Here is a 22027-nt window from a genome sequence, read left to right as displayed (position 1 = left end):
AAGTTGCCAATATTTGTGAAAGGTCTCGGTGAAACATTGTACTATACATCAAACAGACTCAGACACTTGCAAATATTGACACAACAACTGAAGCTCGTGCAAAAGAAATATTCGGTTCAACTTTTGGTCCACTGGGAAACACGTACACATAGCACAGGACTAACAGGGACTAAAGACAACTACGTGGATTTTAACCATTACCCTGCCCAATTTCTAAAAAGGACTGGTCATTTAATTTGGGCAGTCCCATTTATTATTCGGAAGGTGTGTTCAATGAAAATTTACTGACTGAATAGCGAACAGTGCAGACCTTGATCAGCCTGGTCTTGGTTTGCACTGGTCACAAAGGCAAAACCACCTGCTGCCAGCAGGCTGAAGGTTAAGGAATAGAACCTTGGCATCATGCAGCTATTTTGCTTCTATATAGGTGCTGCTTAACCTTTAACCTGCTACATTTCTATAATGGACTGGTCCATCTTTCAATTTTGACAGTACCACTTATTACTCAAACGGGTTTTCACTGAAAATTTACTGACAGAATAGCGAACAGTGCGCCCATGATCAGACTGCAGGATTGCAGCTGATCTTGGTTTTACCGGGTCGCAAAGAGAATCATCTGCCCAGCAGGCTAAGGGTTAATGGTCTCCTCCCCTCACAATATTTCCTTTAAATCGTGCATGTTCCCTTTTACCAATTGCCCAGCTATTTTTCTCTCAAAAAGCAGGCCAAAAGGCCATATCTTCTTAGTACAAAAATCCCTTGTCTCTACCTGCAGTTGAACATGCATCGAGGGCTGAGCACAACACTATTGTGTCTCTTTCTTAATTTATATATAGTTACAACAGTTTCACACCAGCCCTCGACATGTCAAATCTGAGCCCTGTCACCCCTCCCAATTTCCTTAAACGGCCATGATTCCAATTTTCTCTCAGACATTTGTTTAAAATAAACTGTGTTCATTCACAAAGATCAAGCTACATGAAACAAATTCTTGGTCTAGCCTCACATACACAGACATGCAAATATTGACTAAAACGCAGAAATAATGTTTCCTAAAGTTACCAAACGGAAATAACAGGAAAAAGCACTCAGCATCAAACAGTTTTCAGCTGCAATCAAACAGATCATTTCACCAGAGATATGGCTACTCTTTCCATTTGGTATTTTAGTTGCATAAAATAAACCCTATTATATGTCTAAATAACAAGGCTATCAGATAACAAACAAAATCCATTTTCTCTAATAAGTTATCCCTGGCATGAAAGAGATACATTTAAAGTGTTTCAAATTGTAATCCCTCTCAACAGTTAAAGCCCTAGCACAACCTATTTCAAGTAACCGAATAAAAAATGATGCCAGCCCACACACAATTTTGGGGTTGACCTCAACTACAAGGTCTTCAATCTGTCACAAAGTTATGTCCACTCAATACCTTCATTCCCCCAACCCCCTTGATTTTCAAATGTTTGCCATAATAAAACCAAGTGCAGAACACAATTTTCAGTTATGTTGATTAAAGATCAAGGTCGCAATATCAGATCAAAAGTTAGATATGCAGTTTCTTTATGTCAGTTCTCTCCTTTTTTTAAACTGCTTTATGTAAATTTTCATACAAACCGAGACAAATGTTTGTCACAATGACATGACGTACTAAATGCAACCCACATTTAAGTCTTTTTAACCTTAACCCTGCTAAATTTCTAAAATGGACAAGCCTTTCATTCAATTTGGGCAATACCATTTATTATTCAAAGGGATATTCACTGGAAGTTAACTGACTAATAGCGAACAGTGCAGACCAAGATGTGCAGGCTGATCTTGGTCTGCAATGGCCACAATGGCAGAATCACATGCCACCAGCAGACTGAAGGTTAAAGTCATTCAATCCTGAGACGGAGGCTAAACGACCTTATGCTTACTGTCCTTAGACAGTAAGCCATTATGCAGGAACCATTATGAATTCACATTCTTCTAAAGTTTTTTCTTTGCAAGCTATTGCATATTAATATGAAGTACATTCTTCAGCTTTCAAGGTATTTTTTCTCATTCAGTGGATAGAGAACCATTCTGGTGATAAATCAGTCTGCTGTAATACACAGAAACCTGTATATATGTGCCACCAGTCACCCCTCTTAACAGTTAATTACTTTTTCACATGCTCTCAGCACGGTGGCCATTGTCTGTAAACGGCTGCTCTTGTTTCTCTCCCTCTCTCTCTATCATGATTCTTGCACCTCCCAGGAAGAGAAAATATGCTAATACTGGTGCACTTGGAAGTACTAACCTTCCTTAACCCTTACCCTGCTAAATTTCTATAATAAACTTATCCATCTTTCAATTTGGACAGTACCATTAACTGGTAAAAGGGGTGCTTACCAAAAATATACTGATTGAATGGCAAACAGTGCAGATCATGATCAGACTGCATGGTCGCAAAGGCAGAATCAATCATGTCCAGCATGATAAGGGTTAAGACTTCACTACTTACATGCATAAATGGGCAGTTCATTACTCACCTGTGTCTAGCATCATGCATAGATGGGCAGTTTGTCCACTGAAAGGCACTGCCTGGGTACTCGTTGTGAATCCCCTGTGTTGAGATAAAGTACTGCCACTTCAAAGTTGGGAAGAAATTCATGTTACTCTTCCACACTGAAAATATACAAGCATATACATATTTTTACTGGGTCAAAGCCTTTTTTGAACAAGAGATCACAGAGTGATCTTGGCGCCCACCAATGTGCCATTTTTGAGTGTTCCAAATTTCAAGACTTACTGACTAGCTCAAGGTCAAATTTCATTTCCGTACACAACACTGTACATGTGGTCCAAATAAGAAAGATGTAGCTTGAGAAATGTGAAAGTAGGTCACTAGATCAATTTCAAGGACAAAGTTCTTTGTACACAAAACTATGCATGTGCATAAAGTTTGAAGGCTGTAGTTTGAGAAATTTGAAAGTAGGTCACTAGGTCAATCTTAAGGTCAAAGTTTATTTCGGTACACAAAACTATGCAAGTGGTCCAAATTTGAAGGCTGTAGCTTGAGAAATGTGAAAGTAGGTCACTAGGTCAAAATCAAGGTCAAATTTCACTCCACAACACAAATCTATGCATGTGGTCCAAATTTGAAGCCTGTATCTTCAAAAATGTAAAAGTAGGTCACTAGGTCAATGTCAAGGTCAAAGTTTGTTTTGGTACACAATCCTATGCATGTGGTCTAAATTTGAAGCCTGTAGCTACAGAAATGTGAAAGTAGGTCACTAGGTCAATCTTAAGGTCAAAGTTCATTTTGGTACACAAAACTATGCAAGTGGTCCAAATTTGAAAGATGTAGCTTGAGAAATGTGAAAGTAGGTCACTAGGTCAAAATCAAGGTCAAATTTTATTTCGAAATACAGAACTATGCATGTGGTCCAAATTTGAAGCCTGTACCTTCAAAAATGTGAAAGTAGGTCACTAGGTCAATGTAAAGGTCAAAGTTTGTTTCGGTACACAAAACCATGCATGTGGTCCAAATTTGAAGGCTGTAGCTTGAGAAATGTGAAAGTAGGTTACTAGGTCAAAATCAAGGTCAAATTGTATTTCGGAATACAGAACTATGCATGTGGTCCAAATTTGAAGCCTGTACCTTCAAAAATGTGAAAGTAGGTCACTAGGTCAATGTAAAGGTCAAAGTTTGTTTCGGTACATAAAACCATGCATGTGGTCCAAATTTGAAGGCTGTAGCTTGAGCAATGTGAAAGTAGGTCACTGGGTCAAAATCAAGGTCAAATTTCATTTCGGAACACGAAACTATGCATGTGGTCCAAATTGGAAGCCTGTACCTTCAAAAATGTGAAAGTAGGTCACTAGGTCAATGTCAAGGTCAAAGTTTTTTTCAGTGCACAAAACTATGCATGTGGTCCAAATTTGAAGGTTGTAGCTACAGAAATGTGAAAGTAGGTCACTAGGTCAAAATCAAGGTCAACTCATGTCAAGGTTCATCTTGCCACTCAAAACCATACATGTGGTCCAAATTTGAATGTTGTAGGTTATTGACAAGAAGTTTTTAAAAGCTTTTCCCTATATATGTCTATATGAACCATGTGACCCCCAGGGCGGGGCCATATTTGACCCTAGGGGGATAATTTTAACAAACTTGGTAGAGAACCACTAGATGGTGCTACATTACAAATATCAAAGCCCTAGGCTTTGTGGTTTGGACAAGAAGATTTTCAAAGTTTTTCCCTTTATAAGTCTATGTAAACCATGTGACTCCCGGGACGGGGCCATATTTGACCCTAGGGGGATAATTTGAACAAACTTAGTAGAAGACCACTAGATGATGTCACATACAAAATATCAAAGCCCTAGGTCCTGTGGTTTTGGACAAGAGGTTTTTCAAAGTTTTTCCCTATATAAGTCTATATAAACCATGTGACCCCCGGGGCGGGGCCATATTAGACCCATGGGGAATAATTTGAATCTTCTTGGTAGAGGACCACTAGATGATGCTTCATACCAAATATCAAAGCCCTAGGCTCTGTCGTTTTGGACAAGAAGATTTTTAAAGTTTTTCCCTATATAAATCTATGTAAATTATAGAAATAAACAAAGGGCCGTAACTTATTAAAAAATTGTTGAACCAGTCTGATTTTCAGGGGGACACAACTAGGGTACCAATACATCATTCTGACAAAGTTTGGTCAAAATCCCCCTGGTAGTTTCTGAGGAGATGCGATAACGAGAAATTGTTAACGGACGGACGGACGGACGGACGCCGGACCACGGACGCAGAGTGATTTGAATAGCCCACCATTTTAAGATATTTTTGCAGTAAAATTTAATCCTTAGGTACCGATTTAAAGCTACAAAATTTCAACTTGTCTAAATATGTAAACTCACATGTTTTTTCTATGTTTACATACCACTGAGTAATTGTTCAGATTTTCAAATACAATTTTTTTAGCATCCTAATTATATCAATAAATAATATGAGCTTATGTGATGCCAGTGGCACTGAAAGAAGATTCAGAGGGACCAAAATATTAAACATTTCATGCCAATAGAAACGAACACGTTTATTACAAGTGTATCCCAAACTACATGGACCATTTAATTGCTATCATTTTCTTTCGTAAATTATATGCTTAAAAATCCCAGACCAATTTCATACTTTTTTTTATGAAAGTTTAAAGTGAAACATTTCATTATCATTTAATCTTATCTATACTTGTCTCAAGTGCTTTCTTCCATGTTCACAAACATGGTGAAGTTATAGAGCTTTGATGCATGAAACTCCAGGATCATAAAATACAGAAAATACCGGCCATAAATTGTTCACCCCCTGATAAACACCGTTTCATGTGAAATGTATTGAATGGAGAAACTAGGATACTGGCTAAGTACAAATACCTTAGCAAAATTTATGAAAAATTTATTCTGATGGAATTACATTTTATAATGGAAATTACAACCAGTTTTATCAAATTAAACTGTCGCTCTAGTTTGTACCTGAAAAAAAATGGGAAAAGATTTTTAGTTTTTGGGGGCTTATGTTAAAGAGGTCATTACACTTGATAAACTGTAGATGAGTCAAAATTTCATCCCTTCTATATTAAAGTAAGACAGATGTTAGATGTGTTCATAATCTAGTCATTAAATAATCAAAGCCTCTGTAATGTTTACCTGTTTATCATCTTATTTACAAGGAATCTGAATCCTGGTAAACATGGTAAATGAGAAAGAAAAAAAACAAGAAGGCATTGTTTACTTTCATTCTAACATGCCCATTTTTACATGATTATAAAAATTCGAGTCATAGTGTTCTGCCACTGGTCCATGTGTCAATGGTTGTTTATCACAGGATATATAACTCTCGAATTCTTTCATTGTTTAACTAACAAAAAAAAAACATATTCCATATTTACATGCATCTTTATAAAATTAGTCTTCCAATACGCTGTTCATTCAAAACTCAGAGACAAAATTACAGTACTTCTTTTATTTTTTCAAGGACTTTTTTCCTTGAAACCATGTCTTAAAACTTAGTACAGTCGAACTTCTTTTACTTGAACTCAACGGGACAAGCGAAATATGTTCCCGTTATCAACAGTTTGAGCAATCGAAAAATATACACTATATAGATATTTTGCCGGGACTGACCATTAGTTTAAGAGACGGGTTTTGTACCAATTATCCAAGTTCGAGCGAATGAAGATTGTAACTATTTCCAAAATAGTGTTCTATTAGAAAAACTTTGATAAGTTGCAGTCTATTTAATACTGCTACTACGGCTTACTGGATTACTAGCTGACCAAATACTATTATATTCCTTGAAATTATCTTCATTCTTTGTATTTCTTTTTAAATTTATTCTTTCCACAAAACTAGTTACTAACAAACATGTTTCAATGGATTTTGTGTGAAATTCGAGCATTTTCTTTTCAAAATTCAAGCACTTTTTCAGGTTTTAAGAATTTTAAAGGGACTAGCATCAAGTTCAAGGACGTTTCAAGGTCTGTGCAGATCCTACAATAAAAAGCTTTTTCCTCAGATCTTTAACTTCAGGGTATAACTTACAGCCCTTACCTCTGCGCACTATGAAGCTGTTCCTTTCTAAATACTAAAGGAGCATACAAGCTGTTATACAACATTTCTGTAATACGTCTTCAATTAAAGATAAAACAGACAAGCTGCAGAGATTTATTGTTCAGGTTCAATCATATTTCAAAAGGAACAGGTATTTTACACTGTTGTTTTACTGGTCATAAAAATGATTTTTGTTCTTCCAATATGTTTGGACCTTCTATCTTTTTACTGAGGTTCTTATCAAGTATGTATAGCAGTAAGGTTTAAAGACATGCTGTGAAGAGCCAGCATCTGGGATGCCTTATCTTCTATACTTCTATCCCAATCTCTCATCATATCAGACAATAACTGGACTTCAGTATCAGTGTGATAACTGAACAGTTCAAAGGTAATGAAAACACTGTAAACATGTTACTGACTCTTTGTTTCTAGCAAATACCTCTGTATTAGCGGCCTTAATAATACAGATAATGATAAAATATGTTGATGTGAGCATCATAACCTGTATTTAGCCACTTGGACAACCGGAAAAGGGATGTGGTCTGAACCTGCCGATTTTCTTGCTGAAGAGGTAATTTAGTAGGAGTTTCACCAGGTCTTCAATTGAAATATTGTTTTAGACTATCACTCTTAATAACCATCAGATATCCTCATGTCAGAGTTTTTTTGACAGCACTGAATTTAAAATCTAAGTTAGACAACTCACTGATACTGCATGCAAATTGCACAACAATCAATTTCGCTAGCCAATAAAGCTGTAATATTTAAGCTTGACTCACTGACAATTATTATGTATACACAACCAATTAAATCCTAATATGACAGCATCTTAACATATTTATCATAATCAATCTGTTATTAAGTTGTCTCGCCCGACTGCCGTATGCCTTCAGGGAAACTTTATTTCCATATATTTTAAGACAATCCTTGAACCTTATAATACAGTAACCTTCGAGCCAGACAATCAAATAAACTTTGACATATTCAAACTTGTCTTCTGATGCAAATTTCTGCTTTCCTTTGTAAACATTAACATAAACACACTTTTTCATAAAGATGAAATTAAGTGATGGACACCATTGAAACACTCCCTCAAGGACTGAACTCAGCACCTCTGGTATGGCAGTCTTCAGTACCTTTCTGTTTTATACAAGTCCCATGTGCTTGATCTACTGCCAATACCATTTATTTTTGGGAGGCAGTTGCTCATTAATGACATGAGCCGTGCCATGGGAAAACCAACATAGTGGCTTTGCGACCAGCATGGATCTAGACCAGCCTGCGCATCCATGCAGTATGGTCAGGATCCATGCTGATCGCTAAGGGTTTCTCTAATTGCAGTAGGCTTTAAAAGCGAATAGCATGGATCCTGACCAGACTGCGCGGATGTGCAGGCTGGTCTGGATCCATGCTGGTCGCAAAGCCACTATGTTGGTTTTCCCATGGCACGGCTCACATAATTTAATGGTCAGTAACTTGGAATTTGAGAAGGGCTTTAAACTTTATTGTTTTGAGAGCTAGGGAGGTGCAGCCCTGACCTCAAGGAGTTTGTACCTGTACCTTCTGAGTTCAGTAGCTAATACCTTAAAAATTCTCTTAACAGTCTGGACATTTTTAACTTTTTTTCTTACAGATCACAGGCATATTTTTTGGCTGCTTGAAATTTTGTTGTGCACTTTTCTGCCAACTTCTGTGAACAGTCTGCACCTTCATTCAACCAGTAACACTATCACAGGTAGCAATTTAGAAACAAGTCTCAATTTCATTAATTCATGTTTTCAAGCTTCTGAGTAACAAAGAAGATACAATTCAGTCTGTGTTATCTGAAGGCTTGAAGGCAACTAGTGCAGACTTAATGAACATTCACACACAAATACATCATAATAATTGCTGCCTTCATGAATATTAACATCATAAATTTAGAAGACATCAAACCCAGTTTATACTGTTTGAAGTGGTAGAAAACATCAGCATGTTTATACAGTATAACACCACACAGTAAATACTGTTTGAAGTGGTGGAAAACCCCATACAGTTTATACTATTTTATTTGTTGGGTTTAACGTTGCACCAACACAATACAAGTCATATGGCGACTTTCCAGCTTTGATGATGGAGGAAGACCCTAGATGCCCGTCCATGCATTATTTCACCACAGGCACCTGGGTAAAACCTGAGACAGACCTTGAAGTTGTTTGATGCTATTTCTATAAAATTCATTACTAGATATGGAGCAGACACAAATTTGAGCTATCTGATCTCCAAGTATGACCTTGATCTTGGATCTAATGACCTGGGTTGTGCTCTCTGCAGGTTTGATCCATACTCCCAGTTTTCAATTGCATCAAAAATATCTCAATTCTATAGGTATCATTAATATATAATGTAGCTGTCAAGGTCTGATAATGACTATGTTACATTAACATACAATGTAGCTTTCAACGTCTGATAATGACTAAGATATCATTTTCATACAATGTAGCTGTCAAGGTCTGATAATGACTAAGACATCATTTTCATACAATGTAGCTGTCAAGGTCTGATAATGAATAAGACATCATTAACATACAATGTAGCTGTCAAGGTCTGATAATGAATAAGACATCATTAACATACAATGTACAGTAGCTATCATGGTCTGATTATGACTATGATATATCATTAACATACAATGTAGCTGTCAAGGTCTGATATTATTAAATGACTAAGATAACACTAATATAGCTGCCACTTCTAATATTTATCACATACACACGGGTGGTAAACGCGCAATCCAATTCCCGCTGGGAATACGCTAAAAATGGGTTGCGCGACTTCCGGTGCTGGTGTTGCACATCACTATATTCAAAATTGAGGTAGGTGGGTTTTTGTTTTGGTAAATAAGACACATTTACGAGTGTTTCGAAAAAAAGCAAAATGCTATTCGACACAAAAATGAATAAAGATCATATGTGTGAAATACCAACTTATTAATTAAAGAATCAGCTCTGTTATCACAAAAACTCTGCTGGCTCGAGCTGTTCAAAAAGCATTAAGTAACACTAACGTAAACCAAAAAGATTCACAAAATAAATCCTTTTCTAGCAGCCAGCACAATTCAACTTTGTTTTCATTTTTCTCCTTTCATTTCCGGTGCAGGTAGCAGACTGGTTTACAGCTAGTTTACGGACCCAATTCCACATAATAAAACCAATAAGAAAATTTAGATAAATATAATTTCGTATTTGTCAGCGACTCATTAGTAATTTTTCTGTCAACTAGAATTTATCATTCATACAACAGCTATACCACTTTCCTCGTATATAATCGGTGAATTGAGCAACCTGTGTAATATGATTGTATCCGTAAACCGAATGTAGTGCTGCACAATAAATCAAATAATATTTTGACGCAGTCTACTTTCGCTTTTGAATATTTGGTAATACTCTCCATAATCTAGTCAAAACTTTTTATTTTTTTGTTTACTGGTATTTTTATTTATTGAGAAGGTCGAGCAAACACTCGTGTTGTTGATACTAGTCATTTTACTCATTTTTAATTGAATAAATTTGAAAAAAAAAAACAGTATGATTCGTCATGTTTTTGTTCATTAAATAACTGGTACAATATATCGCAATATCCACATACAATATTGCAATATATCGCAATACTAATTTTCGTGGCAATACCCACCCCTACAATTATGTCCCCGTAAGCACGATTTGAAGCAAATAATTTTAATTTTGTTACTTTATAACAGTTGAGTTATCATAAAAAGCATCAGATGTCCTCAGATTAGGCATATGAGGTCAACAACTTCCATTTTTGTTGATTCCATACTTTTTTCACGCTTTGTGTCGCCAGAGTTTTTGTGATAATAGAGCCAAATCATAAATTACAAACCAGATATTTTACACATATGATGTATTATCATATTTGTGTCGAACAGCATTTTGCTTTTTCCAAGAAAATTTATTCTTGTCTCATACTAAGCAAAATCATAACTTCGTATACCTCAATTTCATCTTTTTTTTTTACGTGCAACACCAGCATCGAACGTTGCGCAACCCATCTTAAGCGTATTCCCGGCGGGAATTGGATTGCGCTTTTACCACCCGTGATACATAGCTGTCAAAGTCTGATAGTGACTAACAGTGAGATGGGAATCCAAGGATGATTGCCTCTGGTTGTGGGGTTTGGGTCGGGGATGATAATATTTTTCCCCAACTTTTGTAAAAGTGTCTGAAAATTACTTGCATGTGCGTAAGCATATTTTAGGCCTTAGATGCACATGGCACAGGACCAAGACATTCACAAACCCCTTAATCTACACCAAGTCATACAGCTCTGAATCGAGAATCAGTGTGCAAATTTTGGATAGGATGAAGTCGAATATTCTTCAAAGATATGCACTTAATGCTTCAGACAGAGTAGTATATTTCTCAATATGACTTCCTAGAAAGTAAAAAACAGTACAAGAAATACCAACCTTCTGTAAGGTTACGTCCAGGATTGAATGCCCCATCTGGTACACGGAATGGTATAAGGTCACAGCTTGTTTGACGAGATATCTTACATCGATATTCACTGTCTGGTCTGAAATAGCAAGAAAAAGGACTTTGAACAAATCAGAATGAAAAAATATACTGTACATATACCATGGTAAAGATCTTTACTGTAGGGTAGTGTCAGCACAGGACAACAGCTGCAAACAAGGAGCTGCGTTCAATAAACGCTTGATGCCCCCAGTGGCATCCTTGTCGATAGATTTTGCACCTAAGTCCAAAACAAGGTCAAGGTCAAACTGAGGTCAGGTGATGTTTGAAGATGAGGAATGGTCAGTTTACATCTGTATTAGTATCAATTCATTCTTGTAAGGGGTATTGATGCTAGAAAAAACGGTCCCATTTGGTTAACCTCGTATGGACGGACGGACGAACGAATGGATGGACGGACAGGAAAATCACTATATGCCTCCCGCATCAGTAGATGCTGGGGGCAATAAAAAAGGCATAGATGATGATTATGAATTGTGAACCTGGACAATCTTTCAAGTTTGAACAAACTATGATGGTCTGACAGAACAAATTGATTACAGGTAGAAATGCAGCAAAACTACAGGCAGAGAGGACAGTAGGTATCAAACGTGTTCATATCACAGTTCTCTTCTGCAACTTACAAAAACCATTCACGCTGTATATTAAATCAATGATACCTTGATTAATGTCTGCCTATCTTGTGCAGTATGTCACACTGTCACTTATATATTTAAATATTTCCCAACATGGTTTCATTTGAATACTTTGAACTGTTTGAATTCAAAATATGTTTCAGACAGATGTAAAAACAATGTGATTTCCTTAATCTGTGTCTGAAACCTAGAACATACACAGTGACTAGTACAGACCCTTAAATCTGTATCTGAAAGTATTTAAGGTAACTTGTATATACCTCTGGCAAGTGATTCTGCCTTTACCACCAGTGCAGACTAAAATCAGCTGGCACATCATGGTCTGCAATGTTCATTATTTAGTTTAAATTTTCAGTGAACACCCCTTTGAATAATAAATGATGATGCCCTAATCGAATGATGGACCGGTTCATTTTGAAAATTTAGCAGGCTAGAGGTGATATCTGCGGCAAACAGCCAGAAATGTCATATTTATAACTTGCATATACCTTAAATCTGTGGCATTGAGATGGCAACAGTCAAACTTTTGTGTGATTGGTTGCTTGATGTGGAACATGTAGAGATTCTGCACAATAATCTTGTTGGTTTGTACAATCTGGAGGTAGTTCTTAAATCTTTGGTGTATTCTCTCTGTCATCTAAAATATATAATCATGTTCTATTTGCCACCTTCTAAATATTTGTATTTTTCATCTCCCTCACTTACCCTCAATAAAAATAACATATAATGGCAGGAAATTAATAATACTGTAAAATCATAAATTTTCGTGGGGGACTAATTTTTGTGAATTTCGTGGTTGAGTCAATCCACGAAATTTAATCCCAATGAAGAAGTAAAATTCCCATTCAATTTATGTTCATAAGCTGAAATCCACTACTTCATATCCCCATGAAAATGCCGCTTTGACCAAAACCACTAAATTTCATGCCCACGAAATTAAATGATTTCACAGTAATAGTATGATAATACTAATCATTACCTTGAAACAAACTTCCATGTGAAGTACATTTTTTGTACATACTGATGCTGACTAACTTAATGTCAAAAGAGACATAAATTTACACTAGTTGTCACCAACCAGTTTAAAAATCATAAATATTGCACAAAGGTTATTCTGTAAACAAGACTTGAGCTACATTCGTTGCCCTACTGCACTGAGCAGGTGAAGGCTGAGTTGGGACAGGGTTTTTTTTTGGCCATTTTTATAGCCGTTATTCGGCTATATTCCCAATGCCAAAAAGTACGTATTTTTCCCAAAATGAGTGAAAATATTCCCAAACTACATTCTGAAAAAAATTTCATCAAAATTGCTAAAAAATTGACCAAATTATGGACAATTTTGTAATGGCAGTATGTTGAAGAGGTTCTTCAATGTGAAACAAATGTATGAGAGTGCTTAAACACATCCTTACTATATCCTATGGAACTAAATATTTCCCAGTTTGGAACATTTAAGCGCGAAAATTCCCAATTTTACGGTTGTAGGCTATGTTCCCAAATTAGCTAGAAAAAACCCTGTGGGAAACTAAGGACTTGCAAGCGACCAGAAAATCTCAGAATTTTTTTTTTTCTTATTTCTCCTCAGTCTTTTTTTAAATATTGACCTTTTATTCTTTAATTTCAGAAAAAAATCACATGATTTATAATAGAATAACAAATGTCTGCTTTGACATCATTCTGGGCATTGCAGTAATAAAGTTAAAATGAAGGTTACTTTGCATTCAGTGCAAGACTAAGCGCTCCAAACCGTAATAAAAAAAAGACAAAAATTTTTCAAGAAAAGCACACTTACATCTTTGAGAGTATTACGATAGTCAGCAGGCACATCAGTATAAGGCAGTGTGTCATAAATTGCCTGAAAATAGAAACATTTATTGAATTATATTGCCCTGGAACTTATTTCTGGGAAAATGTTCTTGCAATCTTGCACCAACTGTCTTATAGCTGTTCCCTTAAATTCTGGAATATTAAATTTAGTACTTTCTTCTTGCCCAAAACCTGCAATGAAAATCTAAATTGTTTATAAGGCATAAGTAAATAACAGTACCACAAAACCACTTTTAATCATGTTAATGCTGAAGCCTCTGTCTTTGGATTTGTTATCAGTACTGTTCTTATATACAACAGAAACAGGGCCATGTAGCATCCCGTTAGGTGGAGGAAATTGCTTAGTAACAACGAAACTAGGGGGAAAATTATGTCATAAAGAAAATACTCTTTATCTCCAAATTATATGACTTAAAAGGTAATTATTTTTCAACTGCATGATTACAGTTTTGGTTGGAAACTGTAATAGCAAATTATATTAATTTTATGAAATTTTACTAAAAATGAAGGAAAAGTATAGTTTTTGGAGAGGGGAATGGGGCTAAATTTGTGCTCCAAACGTGGCTAAAAACCACTAAATTACCAAGCACATCTATTCAGTGCATAATGGCTAGTGACACAGGGCTATTGGGCATGCAATGTACATACTCTAAACTCGAACCAGACTGATGTTCCACATTTAGAAAACCTGCTTCCTGCAACAAAAATTGGCTTGGCTGCCAATATTTTTGCTATCTCATTCTAATAATGATTTTCTGAAGATTCCTTTTGGAATCTTTCTGCAAATATTACTACTACCTGACACTGACAATCAGACTAAGATACAAAAGCAGCTTGAAATAAAATCCACTCAAAGAATGCTCACAAGTGGCAACCAGCATTTCTGTAATCAACTTTAAGACTCTCCAAGTGCTTTATTCTATGGGGAAGAATCCCTACAGGTTTTCATGATTTTTGGAAGCTTTTCCACCTGGGTTATTGCTAAAAGTCAGTAATTCTACAATCCAAGAAAATGAAGTTTAGAAGCAACTAGGCCAAAAGGTACTTAAACTCTTTTTTTTCTCTCTTTTTATTGCATACATTAAAACAATTATCACTCAGAGCTGCAAGACTATGACCAAACTGCTCCAGTTATTCTTAGAGACAAACAGAACAATAAGGAACAAGGAGCTGCGTTATTCAAAATGCAAAAACTTTCCCTGCAAGTGTATGAAAAAAGATGGGTTTTTTTCCAGGTGTTCAGTTTGAAAGTGAAGGTTATATGAGGGTCAAAGTCATTTATATGATCAGTTTGTAGATCTTGCCACAAGGATTGAGTGTGACTTTGAGTATGAAGTTAATCAAGTCATCAATGTGGGCTGTAGGTAAAACAGTAAAATGTCAGACAGACGATTGCTATATGCTAGGGGCATAAAAGGGTTAGGGACCGGTCAGTACTACAATGTACTCGAGTAAGTCTTAGTGCTTGATCCATAGAAAAGGATTTATTTTTGAAAAAACAAGAAGCTGCGTTCAATAAACGCTTGATGCCCCCGGTGGCATCCTTGTCGATACAAAGCAACTTAAGTCCAAAACGAGGTCAAGTTCAAGGTCAAACAGAGGTCAGATGATGTCTGAAGATGAGAAATGGTCACAAGTTACAACTGCATTAGTATCAAGTCATTCTAGTAAGGGGTATTGATGCTGGACAAAACAGTCCCATTTGGTTAACCTCGTACGGACGGACGAACGGACAGGACAATCACTTTATGCCTCCCGCATCAGTAGATGCCAGGGCATAAAAAACAACTGTCAAGGCAAAGATGTGCATATTCTGATACTAAATAACAACATTAATGTGTCTATATAAATCAGCAGTTCAAAAGAAATGACAAGACTATATATCATATGAAACTATATACCTACAAATATTAAAAATATTTCTTCAGATCACAAGCTTTTCATAGTTTTGTCATTCAACAAAAATGACAAATTTTCTGTCTGTCTCGAACAAAACAGGTCAACCTACTTAACAAAAATTACAATATTCAGCATTAATAAATTCTCATATAATGGAAGAAGATTTTATATGAAATCGGAGCTTGCTATTGTGTACTGGGGTCTACTGTACAACATGAAAGGATACCACTTCAAAAAACGGATCAACAAATACACCAGCTGAAATTTAATCTATAATTTTGATTCATTTTCAGAAAGGATAGAGATACTGTTCATTATTTAACTTATTTATTTCGAACAGCAAACTTCACTAGACAAACAAAGCTAAAAAAAGGACCATAAATGACCCCTTTTCTACAATCTTTGCTCAAGTCACTTAAAAAACAACAGCTGAGGAAGGAAAAAATTAAAACTGTTAAATCACAGGCCAATTGAACATGAGTGCTTTATGCTAGTAATTTCATGAGGTTTATTTTCCATTCATTCAAGGGGCCACCAGTGCAATGACCTTCCTATCTGAAAATTGAAAACAGTTGCCCTTACTCTATGTTATCCCCAACCCAATCATTGTCTATGAGGTCATGCACTCACACTGGCCAAAACCGCTCCTATAATTCATTTACAACTGGATGTGTGTCCATATAACACTTGTGCCCCCACTACTGTCACTGAATGCATATCATTTACTATGTCAAGGACCATAACTCTGGTTTGCCTATGTAAAATCCCAATTAAAACACCGTGAACATAACTTCACATGCTGGATAACAATCCTGTAATGTTGTGTGTGTGGGTGGGGGGGGGGGGGGGGTACAATGGTCATTGTATCTTTAATTACAGGGATTGATTTAATACAATTTAAACAAGAGCTGTCCATAAGACAGCGCGCTCTACTTTTCTCAGTGCTTGACCCTGAATTAGAGCTTTGCCAGTAAAAAAAAATCCAAGTTAAAAAGGGGCATAACTCTGTTAAAATTCAAATTATAGTTATGAGAATTGTGACTCCTGGTTGTAGACTTTGATAGTCAATAACTATTTTGAGTTTCAAGTCAAAAGCTTTAATAGTAAGTGTTCAGAGATATTTGACTTTATCAAAAATTAAAAAAAAAAAATCTAAGTTAAAAGGAGCATAATTCTGTCAAAATTCAATCACAGTTATGCGGATTGTTTCTCATGGTGTAGACTTTGGTGGTAAATAAGTATTTTAAGTTTCAAGTCAAAAGCTTTGGTAGTACCAGAGATATTTGACTTTATCAAAAACTTTAACTAAAAATTCTAAGTTAAAAGGGCATTATTCTGTCAAAATTCAAACCAGAGTATAGAATTGTGTCTCCTGGTGTAGATTTTGATAGTAATAACTATTTGAGTTTCAAGTCAAAAGCTTAAATAGTAAGAGAGATATTTGACTTATCAAAATTTTAACAAATTTCTAAGTTAAAAAGGGGCATAATCTGTCAAAATTCAATCAGAGTTATGGGGATTGTTTCTCCTGGTGTGACTTTGATAGTAAATATTTAAGTTTCAAGTCAATGAGTCTTGATAGTACAGAGATATTGACTTTATCAAAACTTAACCAAAATTCTAAGTTAAAAAGGGGCATAATTCTGTCAAAATTCAAATCAGAGTTATGCAGATTGTTTCTCCCGGTGTAGACTTTGATAGTAAGTAAGTATTTTAAGTTTCAAGTCAATAGCTTTGACAGTAACAGAGATATTTGACTTTATCAAAAACTTTAACCAACGGCAACGCAGACACCGACACGAATGCAATAGCTCTACATTTTCTTTGAAAAGTCGAGCTAAAAACAGACAAAAATCTGCATTTTTAGAGAAATCATTATTTTTTCAAACACAAGCATTTATATTTGTTACAAAGATGACATATTTGCCAACAGGGCACAGGTACATTTGTTTGTAGATCAAGTGATGCTATTATAAGAAAATTATATTTTACTGTTACCATGGTTACCCAAGTACTGTCTCCTTGTCAGAAATTTGACAAAAAAAATTTGGCAATGAAATCTAAATCCCTCTGCTAAATCAGGCTTTTTTAAAACCATACAGCTGCTATGCTGCTGCCCCAGGACATAATGACTTTCCCAAAAGTTCTGCGAAAATAAATGTTTATAATCCTGTAGCATGGATGATTTCCCCAAAGCTTACATCTTCTTTGATATGTTTGATGTTGGCAATTACAAACTGTTTCCAATCTCAAGATCTAAGGCTGCGAATTATCTGCAGCTATTTGACTACCTCCATTTAATATGAATTTTTGTGTGTTTGGCTGGCATAAAATGTGTATCCTCTAAGAAATGCTTTGAGAACATTAGGCTGGCATTTAGTTCTGCTATTTTTATGACAACATTAGGGCTTAATGAGAACACCAAATCAACAAAATAAAGAGAAAGCGAAAACGACTAAAGCTGCATGTGCATGGCATTCTGTAAATGAAGTGTTTTTTTAGAGACCCGATGCCGATTCCCTCACCCTTGGTAATTTTTTTTAAATTTCATTATTGAAAAATAGGTTTTTTAGCTAAATCGCAATTCCCTCACCTTCAGTGATTAATTTGTTTAAAATTTCATTATTGAAAATAGGTTTTTTAGCTATAAAGAAAACTTATGAATGAATATTATTAACCACTGAACGTTTACGAAAATATTGCTGAAATTCACATCATAACTTAAACAAAGGGGCTATAATGGCCGTAAGTTACTCACAGGTCTGTTCTTCAATGTTTGCCCTTTTAAAACATATCACGGAAGATTTAATATCATTATGCAGTTCAAATGAACTGTTTAAACTGAAATGTTTTTAAATACGGTCTATTTTTAACTCTGGTTGTCACTAACTGGGGTCAAGCAAAATTGAAAGAGGAAAAGACAGGAATACTACAGATCAAATATAGTGCAGATCCATCAAGTTCTTCATGGGAATAATTGCTCAATTTTTAAGCTTACAACTTTCTACATTCAGTTATGAAATATGGCTTTTTTTAATTGATTCCACGGTCCTTAGCTATGCCAAAAATCTCATATTCACAGTAACATTTGTTACTGGTCAAACAAGCTGTATCTATTAATTTTGTTTTGTGCTTTTTGTTGGGTTCAATTTCACACTGACACAATTTAGGTCAAATGTTGACTTTTTCAGCTTTGGATAGTGGAAGGCCCAAGGTGACTCTCCGTTTCAGGCACCTTGGTCATGTTGGTAGAACCAATGATGATTCCATTAGCCTGCCAGATGGCTTTCTCACATGAAAAATTCTAAACCACAAATGAAGTACATGACCACTAAACACAATATTGTAACAAATTTACCCATTTTCCCTGCAAAAGGCCATTTTAAACACAAGATATACATAAGTGATCTTCTCTGAAAACTGATGGATAAGGGCCTAGATATTGAGAACAATAGTTTGCCTTTTACGACAAAGATGTGGGCCATGCAGGCTCTACATCATTTACCAGTGTTTTATAGATCAAACAGGTATATCAAGAAACATTTCTGCCATATATATATATTGTACTTTGAAAACTGGCCTCATCAACTGGAAGAGATTTTCAAGATATTCCACTCTCTTGCATCCATTTTTTTTAATAAATCATTGAAATCAAGATGCATACTGTACAAAGCCTTTAATAAATCTTGTTATCCAAGAAACATTGCACCAGTGGTTTAAGTCAGCATTTCAAACTTCGAAGATTTCTCTTTCTTTTTTTTTTACATAAAGCATTCACATTTTAAACAATTTGCAAAATGCAATTTTGACCCCCTTCCTCCACACACACCTATAGTGGCTATACCCGAAAAGTCATTTTCTGATTTCATAGAATTAACAGCTAATTACTGGACACTCAAAATGCATCACTAATTTTATTCACTTAGACCAATTATCCAAATGAAAGACAGTTCTAACGCTTTTCTTCGGTTACGTAGCATTTTGCTGTCCAATCTTAGTGACAATCAATAAATAATTATAAACAAAAGAACTTTGAACATTCATAACAAGGAGCTGCGTTCAATAAAAGCTTGATGCCCCCAGTGGCATCCTTGTCAATAGATTTTGCACCTAAGTCCAAAATGAGGTCAAGGTCAAACTGAGGTCAGGTGATGTTTGAAGATGAGGAATGGTCACAGTTTACATCTGTATTAGTATCAATTCATTCTTGTAATCACTATATGCCTCCCGCATCAGTAGATGCTGGGGGCATAATAAGACAATAATAAGTTTATGATGAAGAAAAATTTTCTTCCCCGTTGTTTTGATTTTTGACACAACTTCGTGTCATAAAATGATAAACATAAATTTTTCATACTGTAGTGATAGGAGGTTATAAGGGCTTTTTCCAACAGCCTTGCTGTTGAGTTAACCCTTCTGAATAAGGATATGGTTAGACATTAGCAACAGTCTTGCTGTTGAGTTAACCCTTCTGAATAAAGATATGGTTAGACATTAGCAACAGTCTTGCTGTTGAGTTAACCCTTCTGAATAAGGATATGGTTAGACATTAGCAACAGCCTTGCTGTTGAGTTAACTTTAGACTGTCTGCCTACATATCACAAGGTCTGGGGCCGATCCCCTGTCAGGATCTACATTTATTCTCCTCCTGGTTTTCTTCAATGGTGTTGATGTGACCAGAAGTGTTTAATGGATATATGTGGTGGGCATGGAGTGTCATTTTGGAGACCTGGTCAGCTCTGAAAAGTAAAGGGATGGAAGTAGGTTTATACTTGATAGGCCATTTCCAACTGCCATGCTGCTGAGTTAACCCTTTTACTAGCTTTAGTGATGTGGTTAGAATGTCGTATTGTTGTATTTAAGACCAAATGTTTTAATGCTTTGCTCTTAATAAGTATTAAGATAAAGTAGGGGGATTATGTCCAGGTAGATCAGATACAGCAGTGTGTGGTGTGGTGGGGGATGGAGTTTGTCCAGGGGTGATTTTGTCCTACATTCATTTTTGATTGCATTTTTCATCTATTTAGTCTTTACCTTTTTATCTCACCTTAACAATATCTGGGTGAAGTATTGTGATAACAAAATGTCTGTTGGTCTACATTAATAATTAATTTGACAGTATAATAGAGGCCTGTGTTTTCACGAAACGTTAAAGTCTGTCCGTCAGTCTAGTTGGGACTGCAACTTTTTCAGCTTTGGGAGTCCCAGGACTGCAACTTGAAATTGCTAGTGAGAACCCTGATCCCTAGTCTGATCAATGGGGCTTAGAAGCAGAGATCTTGTTAAATTCTGACTTTTAGTATTGCTTATGAGTATTGATGTAAACAAAAAGTAACTCCATGTATACCTGCATAGTGGTGACTCCAATTTCTTCATTGCTTAATAACCGTAGATTTGCAGACAGCTTTTGGGCTTCATTTTGAATGTTTATTCCATTAAATGGCTTCACTTTTTCCTGTGATGTATCTGTGAAATATCCATCACTTGCAAACAATTTTGTCAAACTTTCACTATTTCCTAAATCTTTTAAACTTAAACCAGTTCCTTTCAATTGGTTAGAATCCCAATCTTTGGCACAATAAACTGATGCATAAACATGCAATATAACAAAATATCTTAAAAGCACTGTTGACAAAGGAATAGATCGGATTTGACCTACTCTTCCAGTCGCCATTTTTTGCAATTTAGGTCAATTAAGAAGTAAATAAATCCATCCTTAAACATTTACTGAGCTCGCTAAATAGAAAAACGGAACAGATCACAAAACATATGATATACAAATACTGTTTTTGCTGGTTTTAATGGTCCATGTGTAGTTAAATCACACAATTTGTGTAATTAATTATCCAACCCGACCCGTTCCGTTTCAATACACAAATTATCACACGGAGCTACACATGCACCGTTTCGAATAAAATCCAAAAGCACGGAGAGCATCTGATTGAGTCCAATTACATCTCCATGCAAGTGCGCTGGTTGTATTATTAGTCTGGTTGTAATATTAGTCTAGTGACGTAGGGGCAGATAACCAGACTAGTTGTATTATTTGCTTAGCAAAATCCGTAAAAATCCGTGCAAAAGCAAGATGGAAGTTATGCATTTATCGTTCTAAAGTTCTCTTGTTCGTGTAGTTAATGTAGTTGAAAAGACCAGAAAAGTGCATTGGCACTGTACTGTGTAAACTAACATTTTCTTAGACCTTTTTGTAGCAAGTTTTTCCTAGTTGTTAGTATCACTGCCAGTTCATACAGAGGCGTCGCGACCCCAATAATTCGGCCAGAAACGACAAGACGGTGTTTCAATTATTTTAATTGACAATGTCCAGATTTTTTTCGATCCTAGTAATTATTTATATGTTAAGATATAAATGTATAAATTATTCTTGTACCCAAATGATTTTTTTTCCCACGAGAGTCAACATGTCCCAGGAGCGTCTCAATCACTCAGGGTTGGCATTAAAGTGGGAACTACCCATATTTACCAGGACGGCGGGAAGGATATACATGAAATTCCCGGGAAATACTGGTAATTCTCGGGTAATACTGGGAAATATGATTCTGA

General features: G+C 35.8%; 1 protein-coding gene across 1 annotated transcript in view; it reads right to left on the bottom strand.

Moving 5' to 3' along the window:
- The window catches only part of LOC123524578 (VWFA and cache domain-containing protein 1-like), a 43416-nt gene extending 22059 nt beyond the window's left edge, over positions 1–21357 (bottom strand). The window contains exons 1-5 of the mRNA XM_053538711.1: positions 20814–21357; positions 13533–13595; positions 12229–12377; positions 11039–11145; positions 2517–2652 (exon numbers count right to left, since the gene is read on the bottom strand). Of these exons, the coding sequence (XP_053394686.1) occupies positions 2517–2652; positions 11039–11145; positions 12229–12377; positions 13533–13595; positions 20814–21140 (782 nt within the window). The 5' untranslated portion in view covers positions 21141–21357. The remainder of the gene's footprint in view (positions 1–2516; positions 2653–11038; positions 11146–12228; positions 12378–13532; positions 13596–20813) is intronic.
- Between the last annotated feature and the right edge of the window lie 670 nt (positions 21358–22027).

The sequence above is a fragment of the Mercenaria mercenaria genome, chromosome 3, assembly GCF_021730395.1.
Source record: "Mercenaria mercenaria strain notata chromosome 3, MADL_Memer_1, whole genome shotgun sequence".
NCBI classification, from domain to species: Eukaryota; Metazoa; Mollusca; class Bivalvia; order Venerida; family Veneridae; genus Mercenaria; species Mercenaria mercenaria.
Note: the sequence above shows the minus strand (reverse complement) of the source record. Positions and strands in the feature narration are given on the sequence as shown.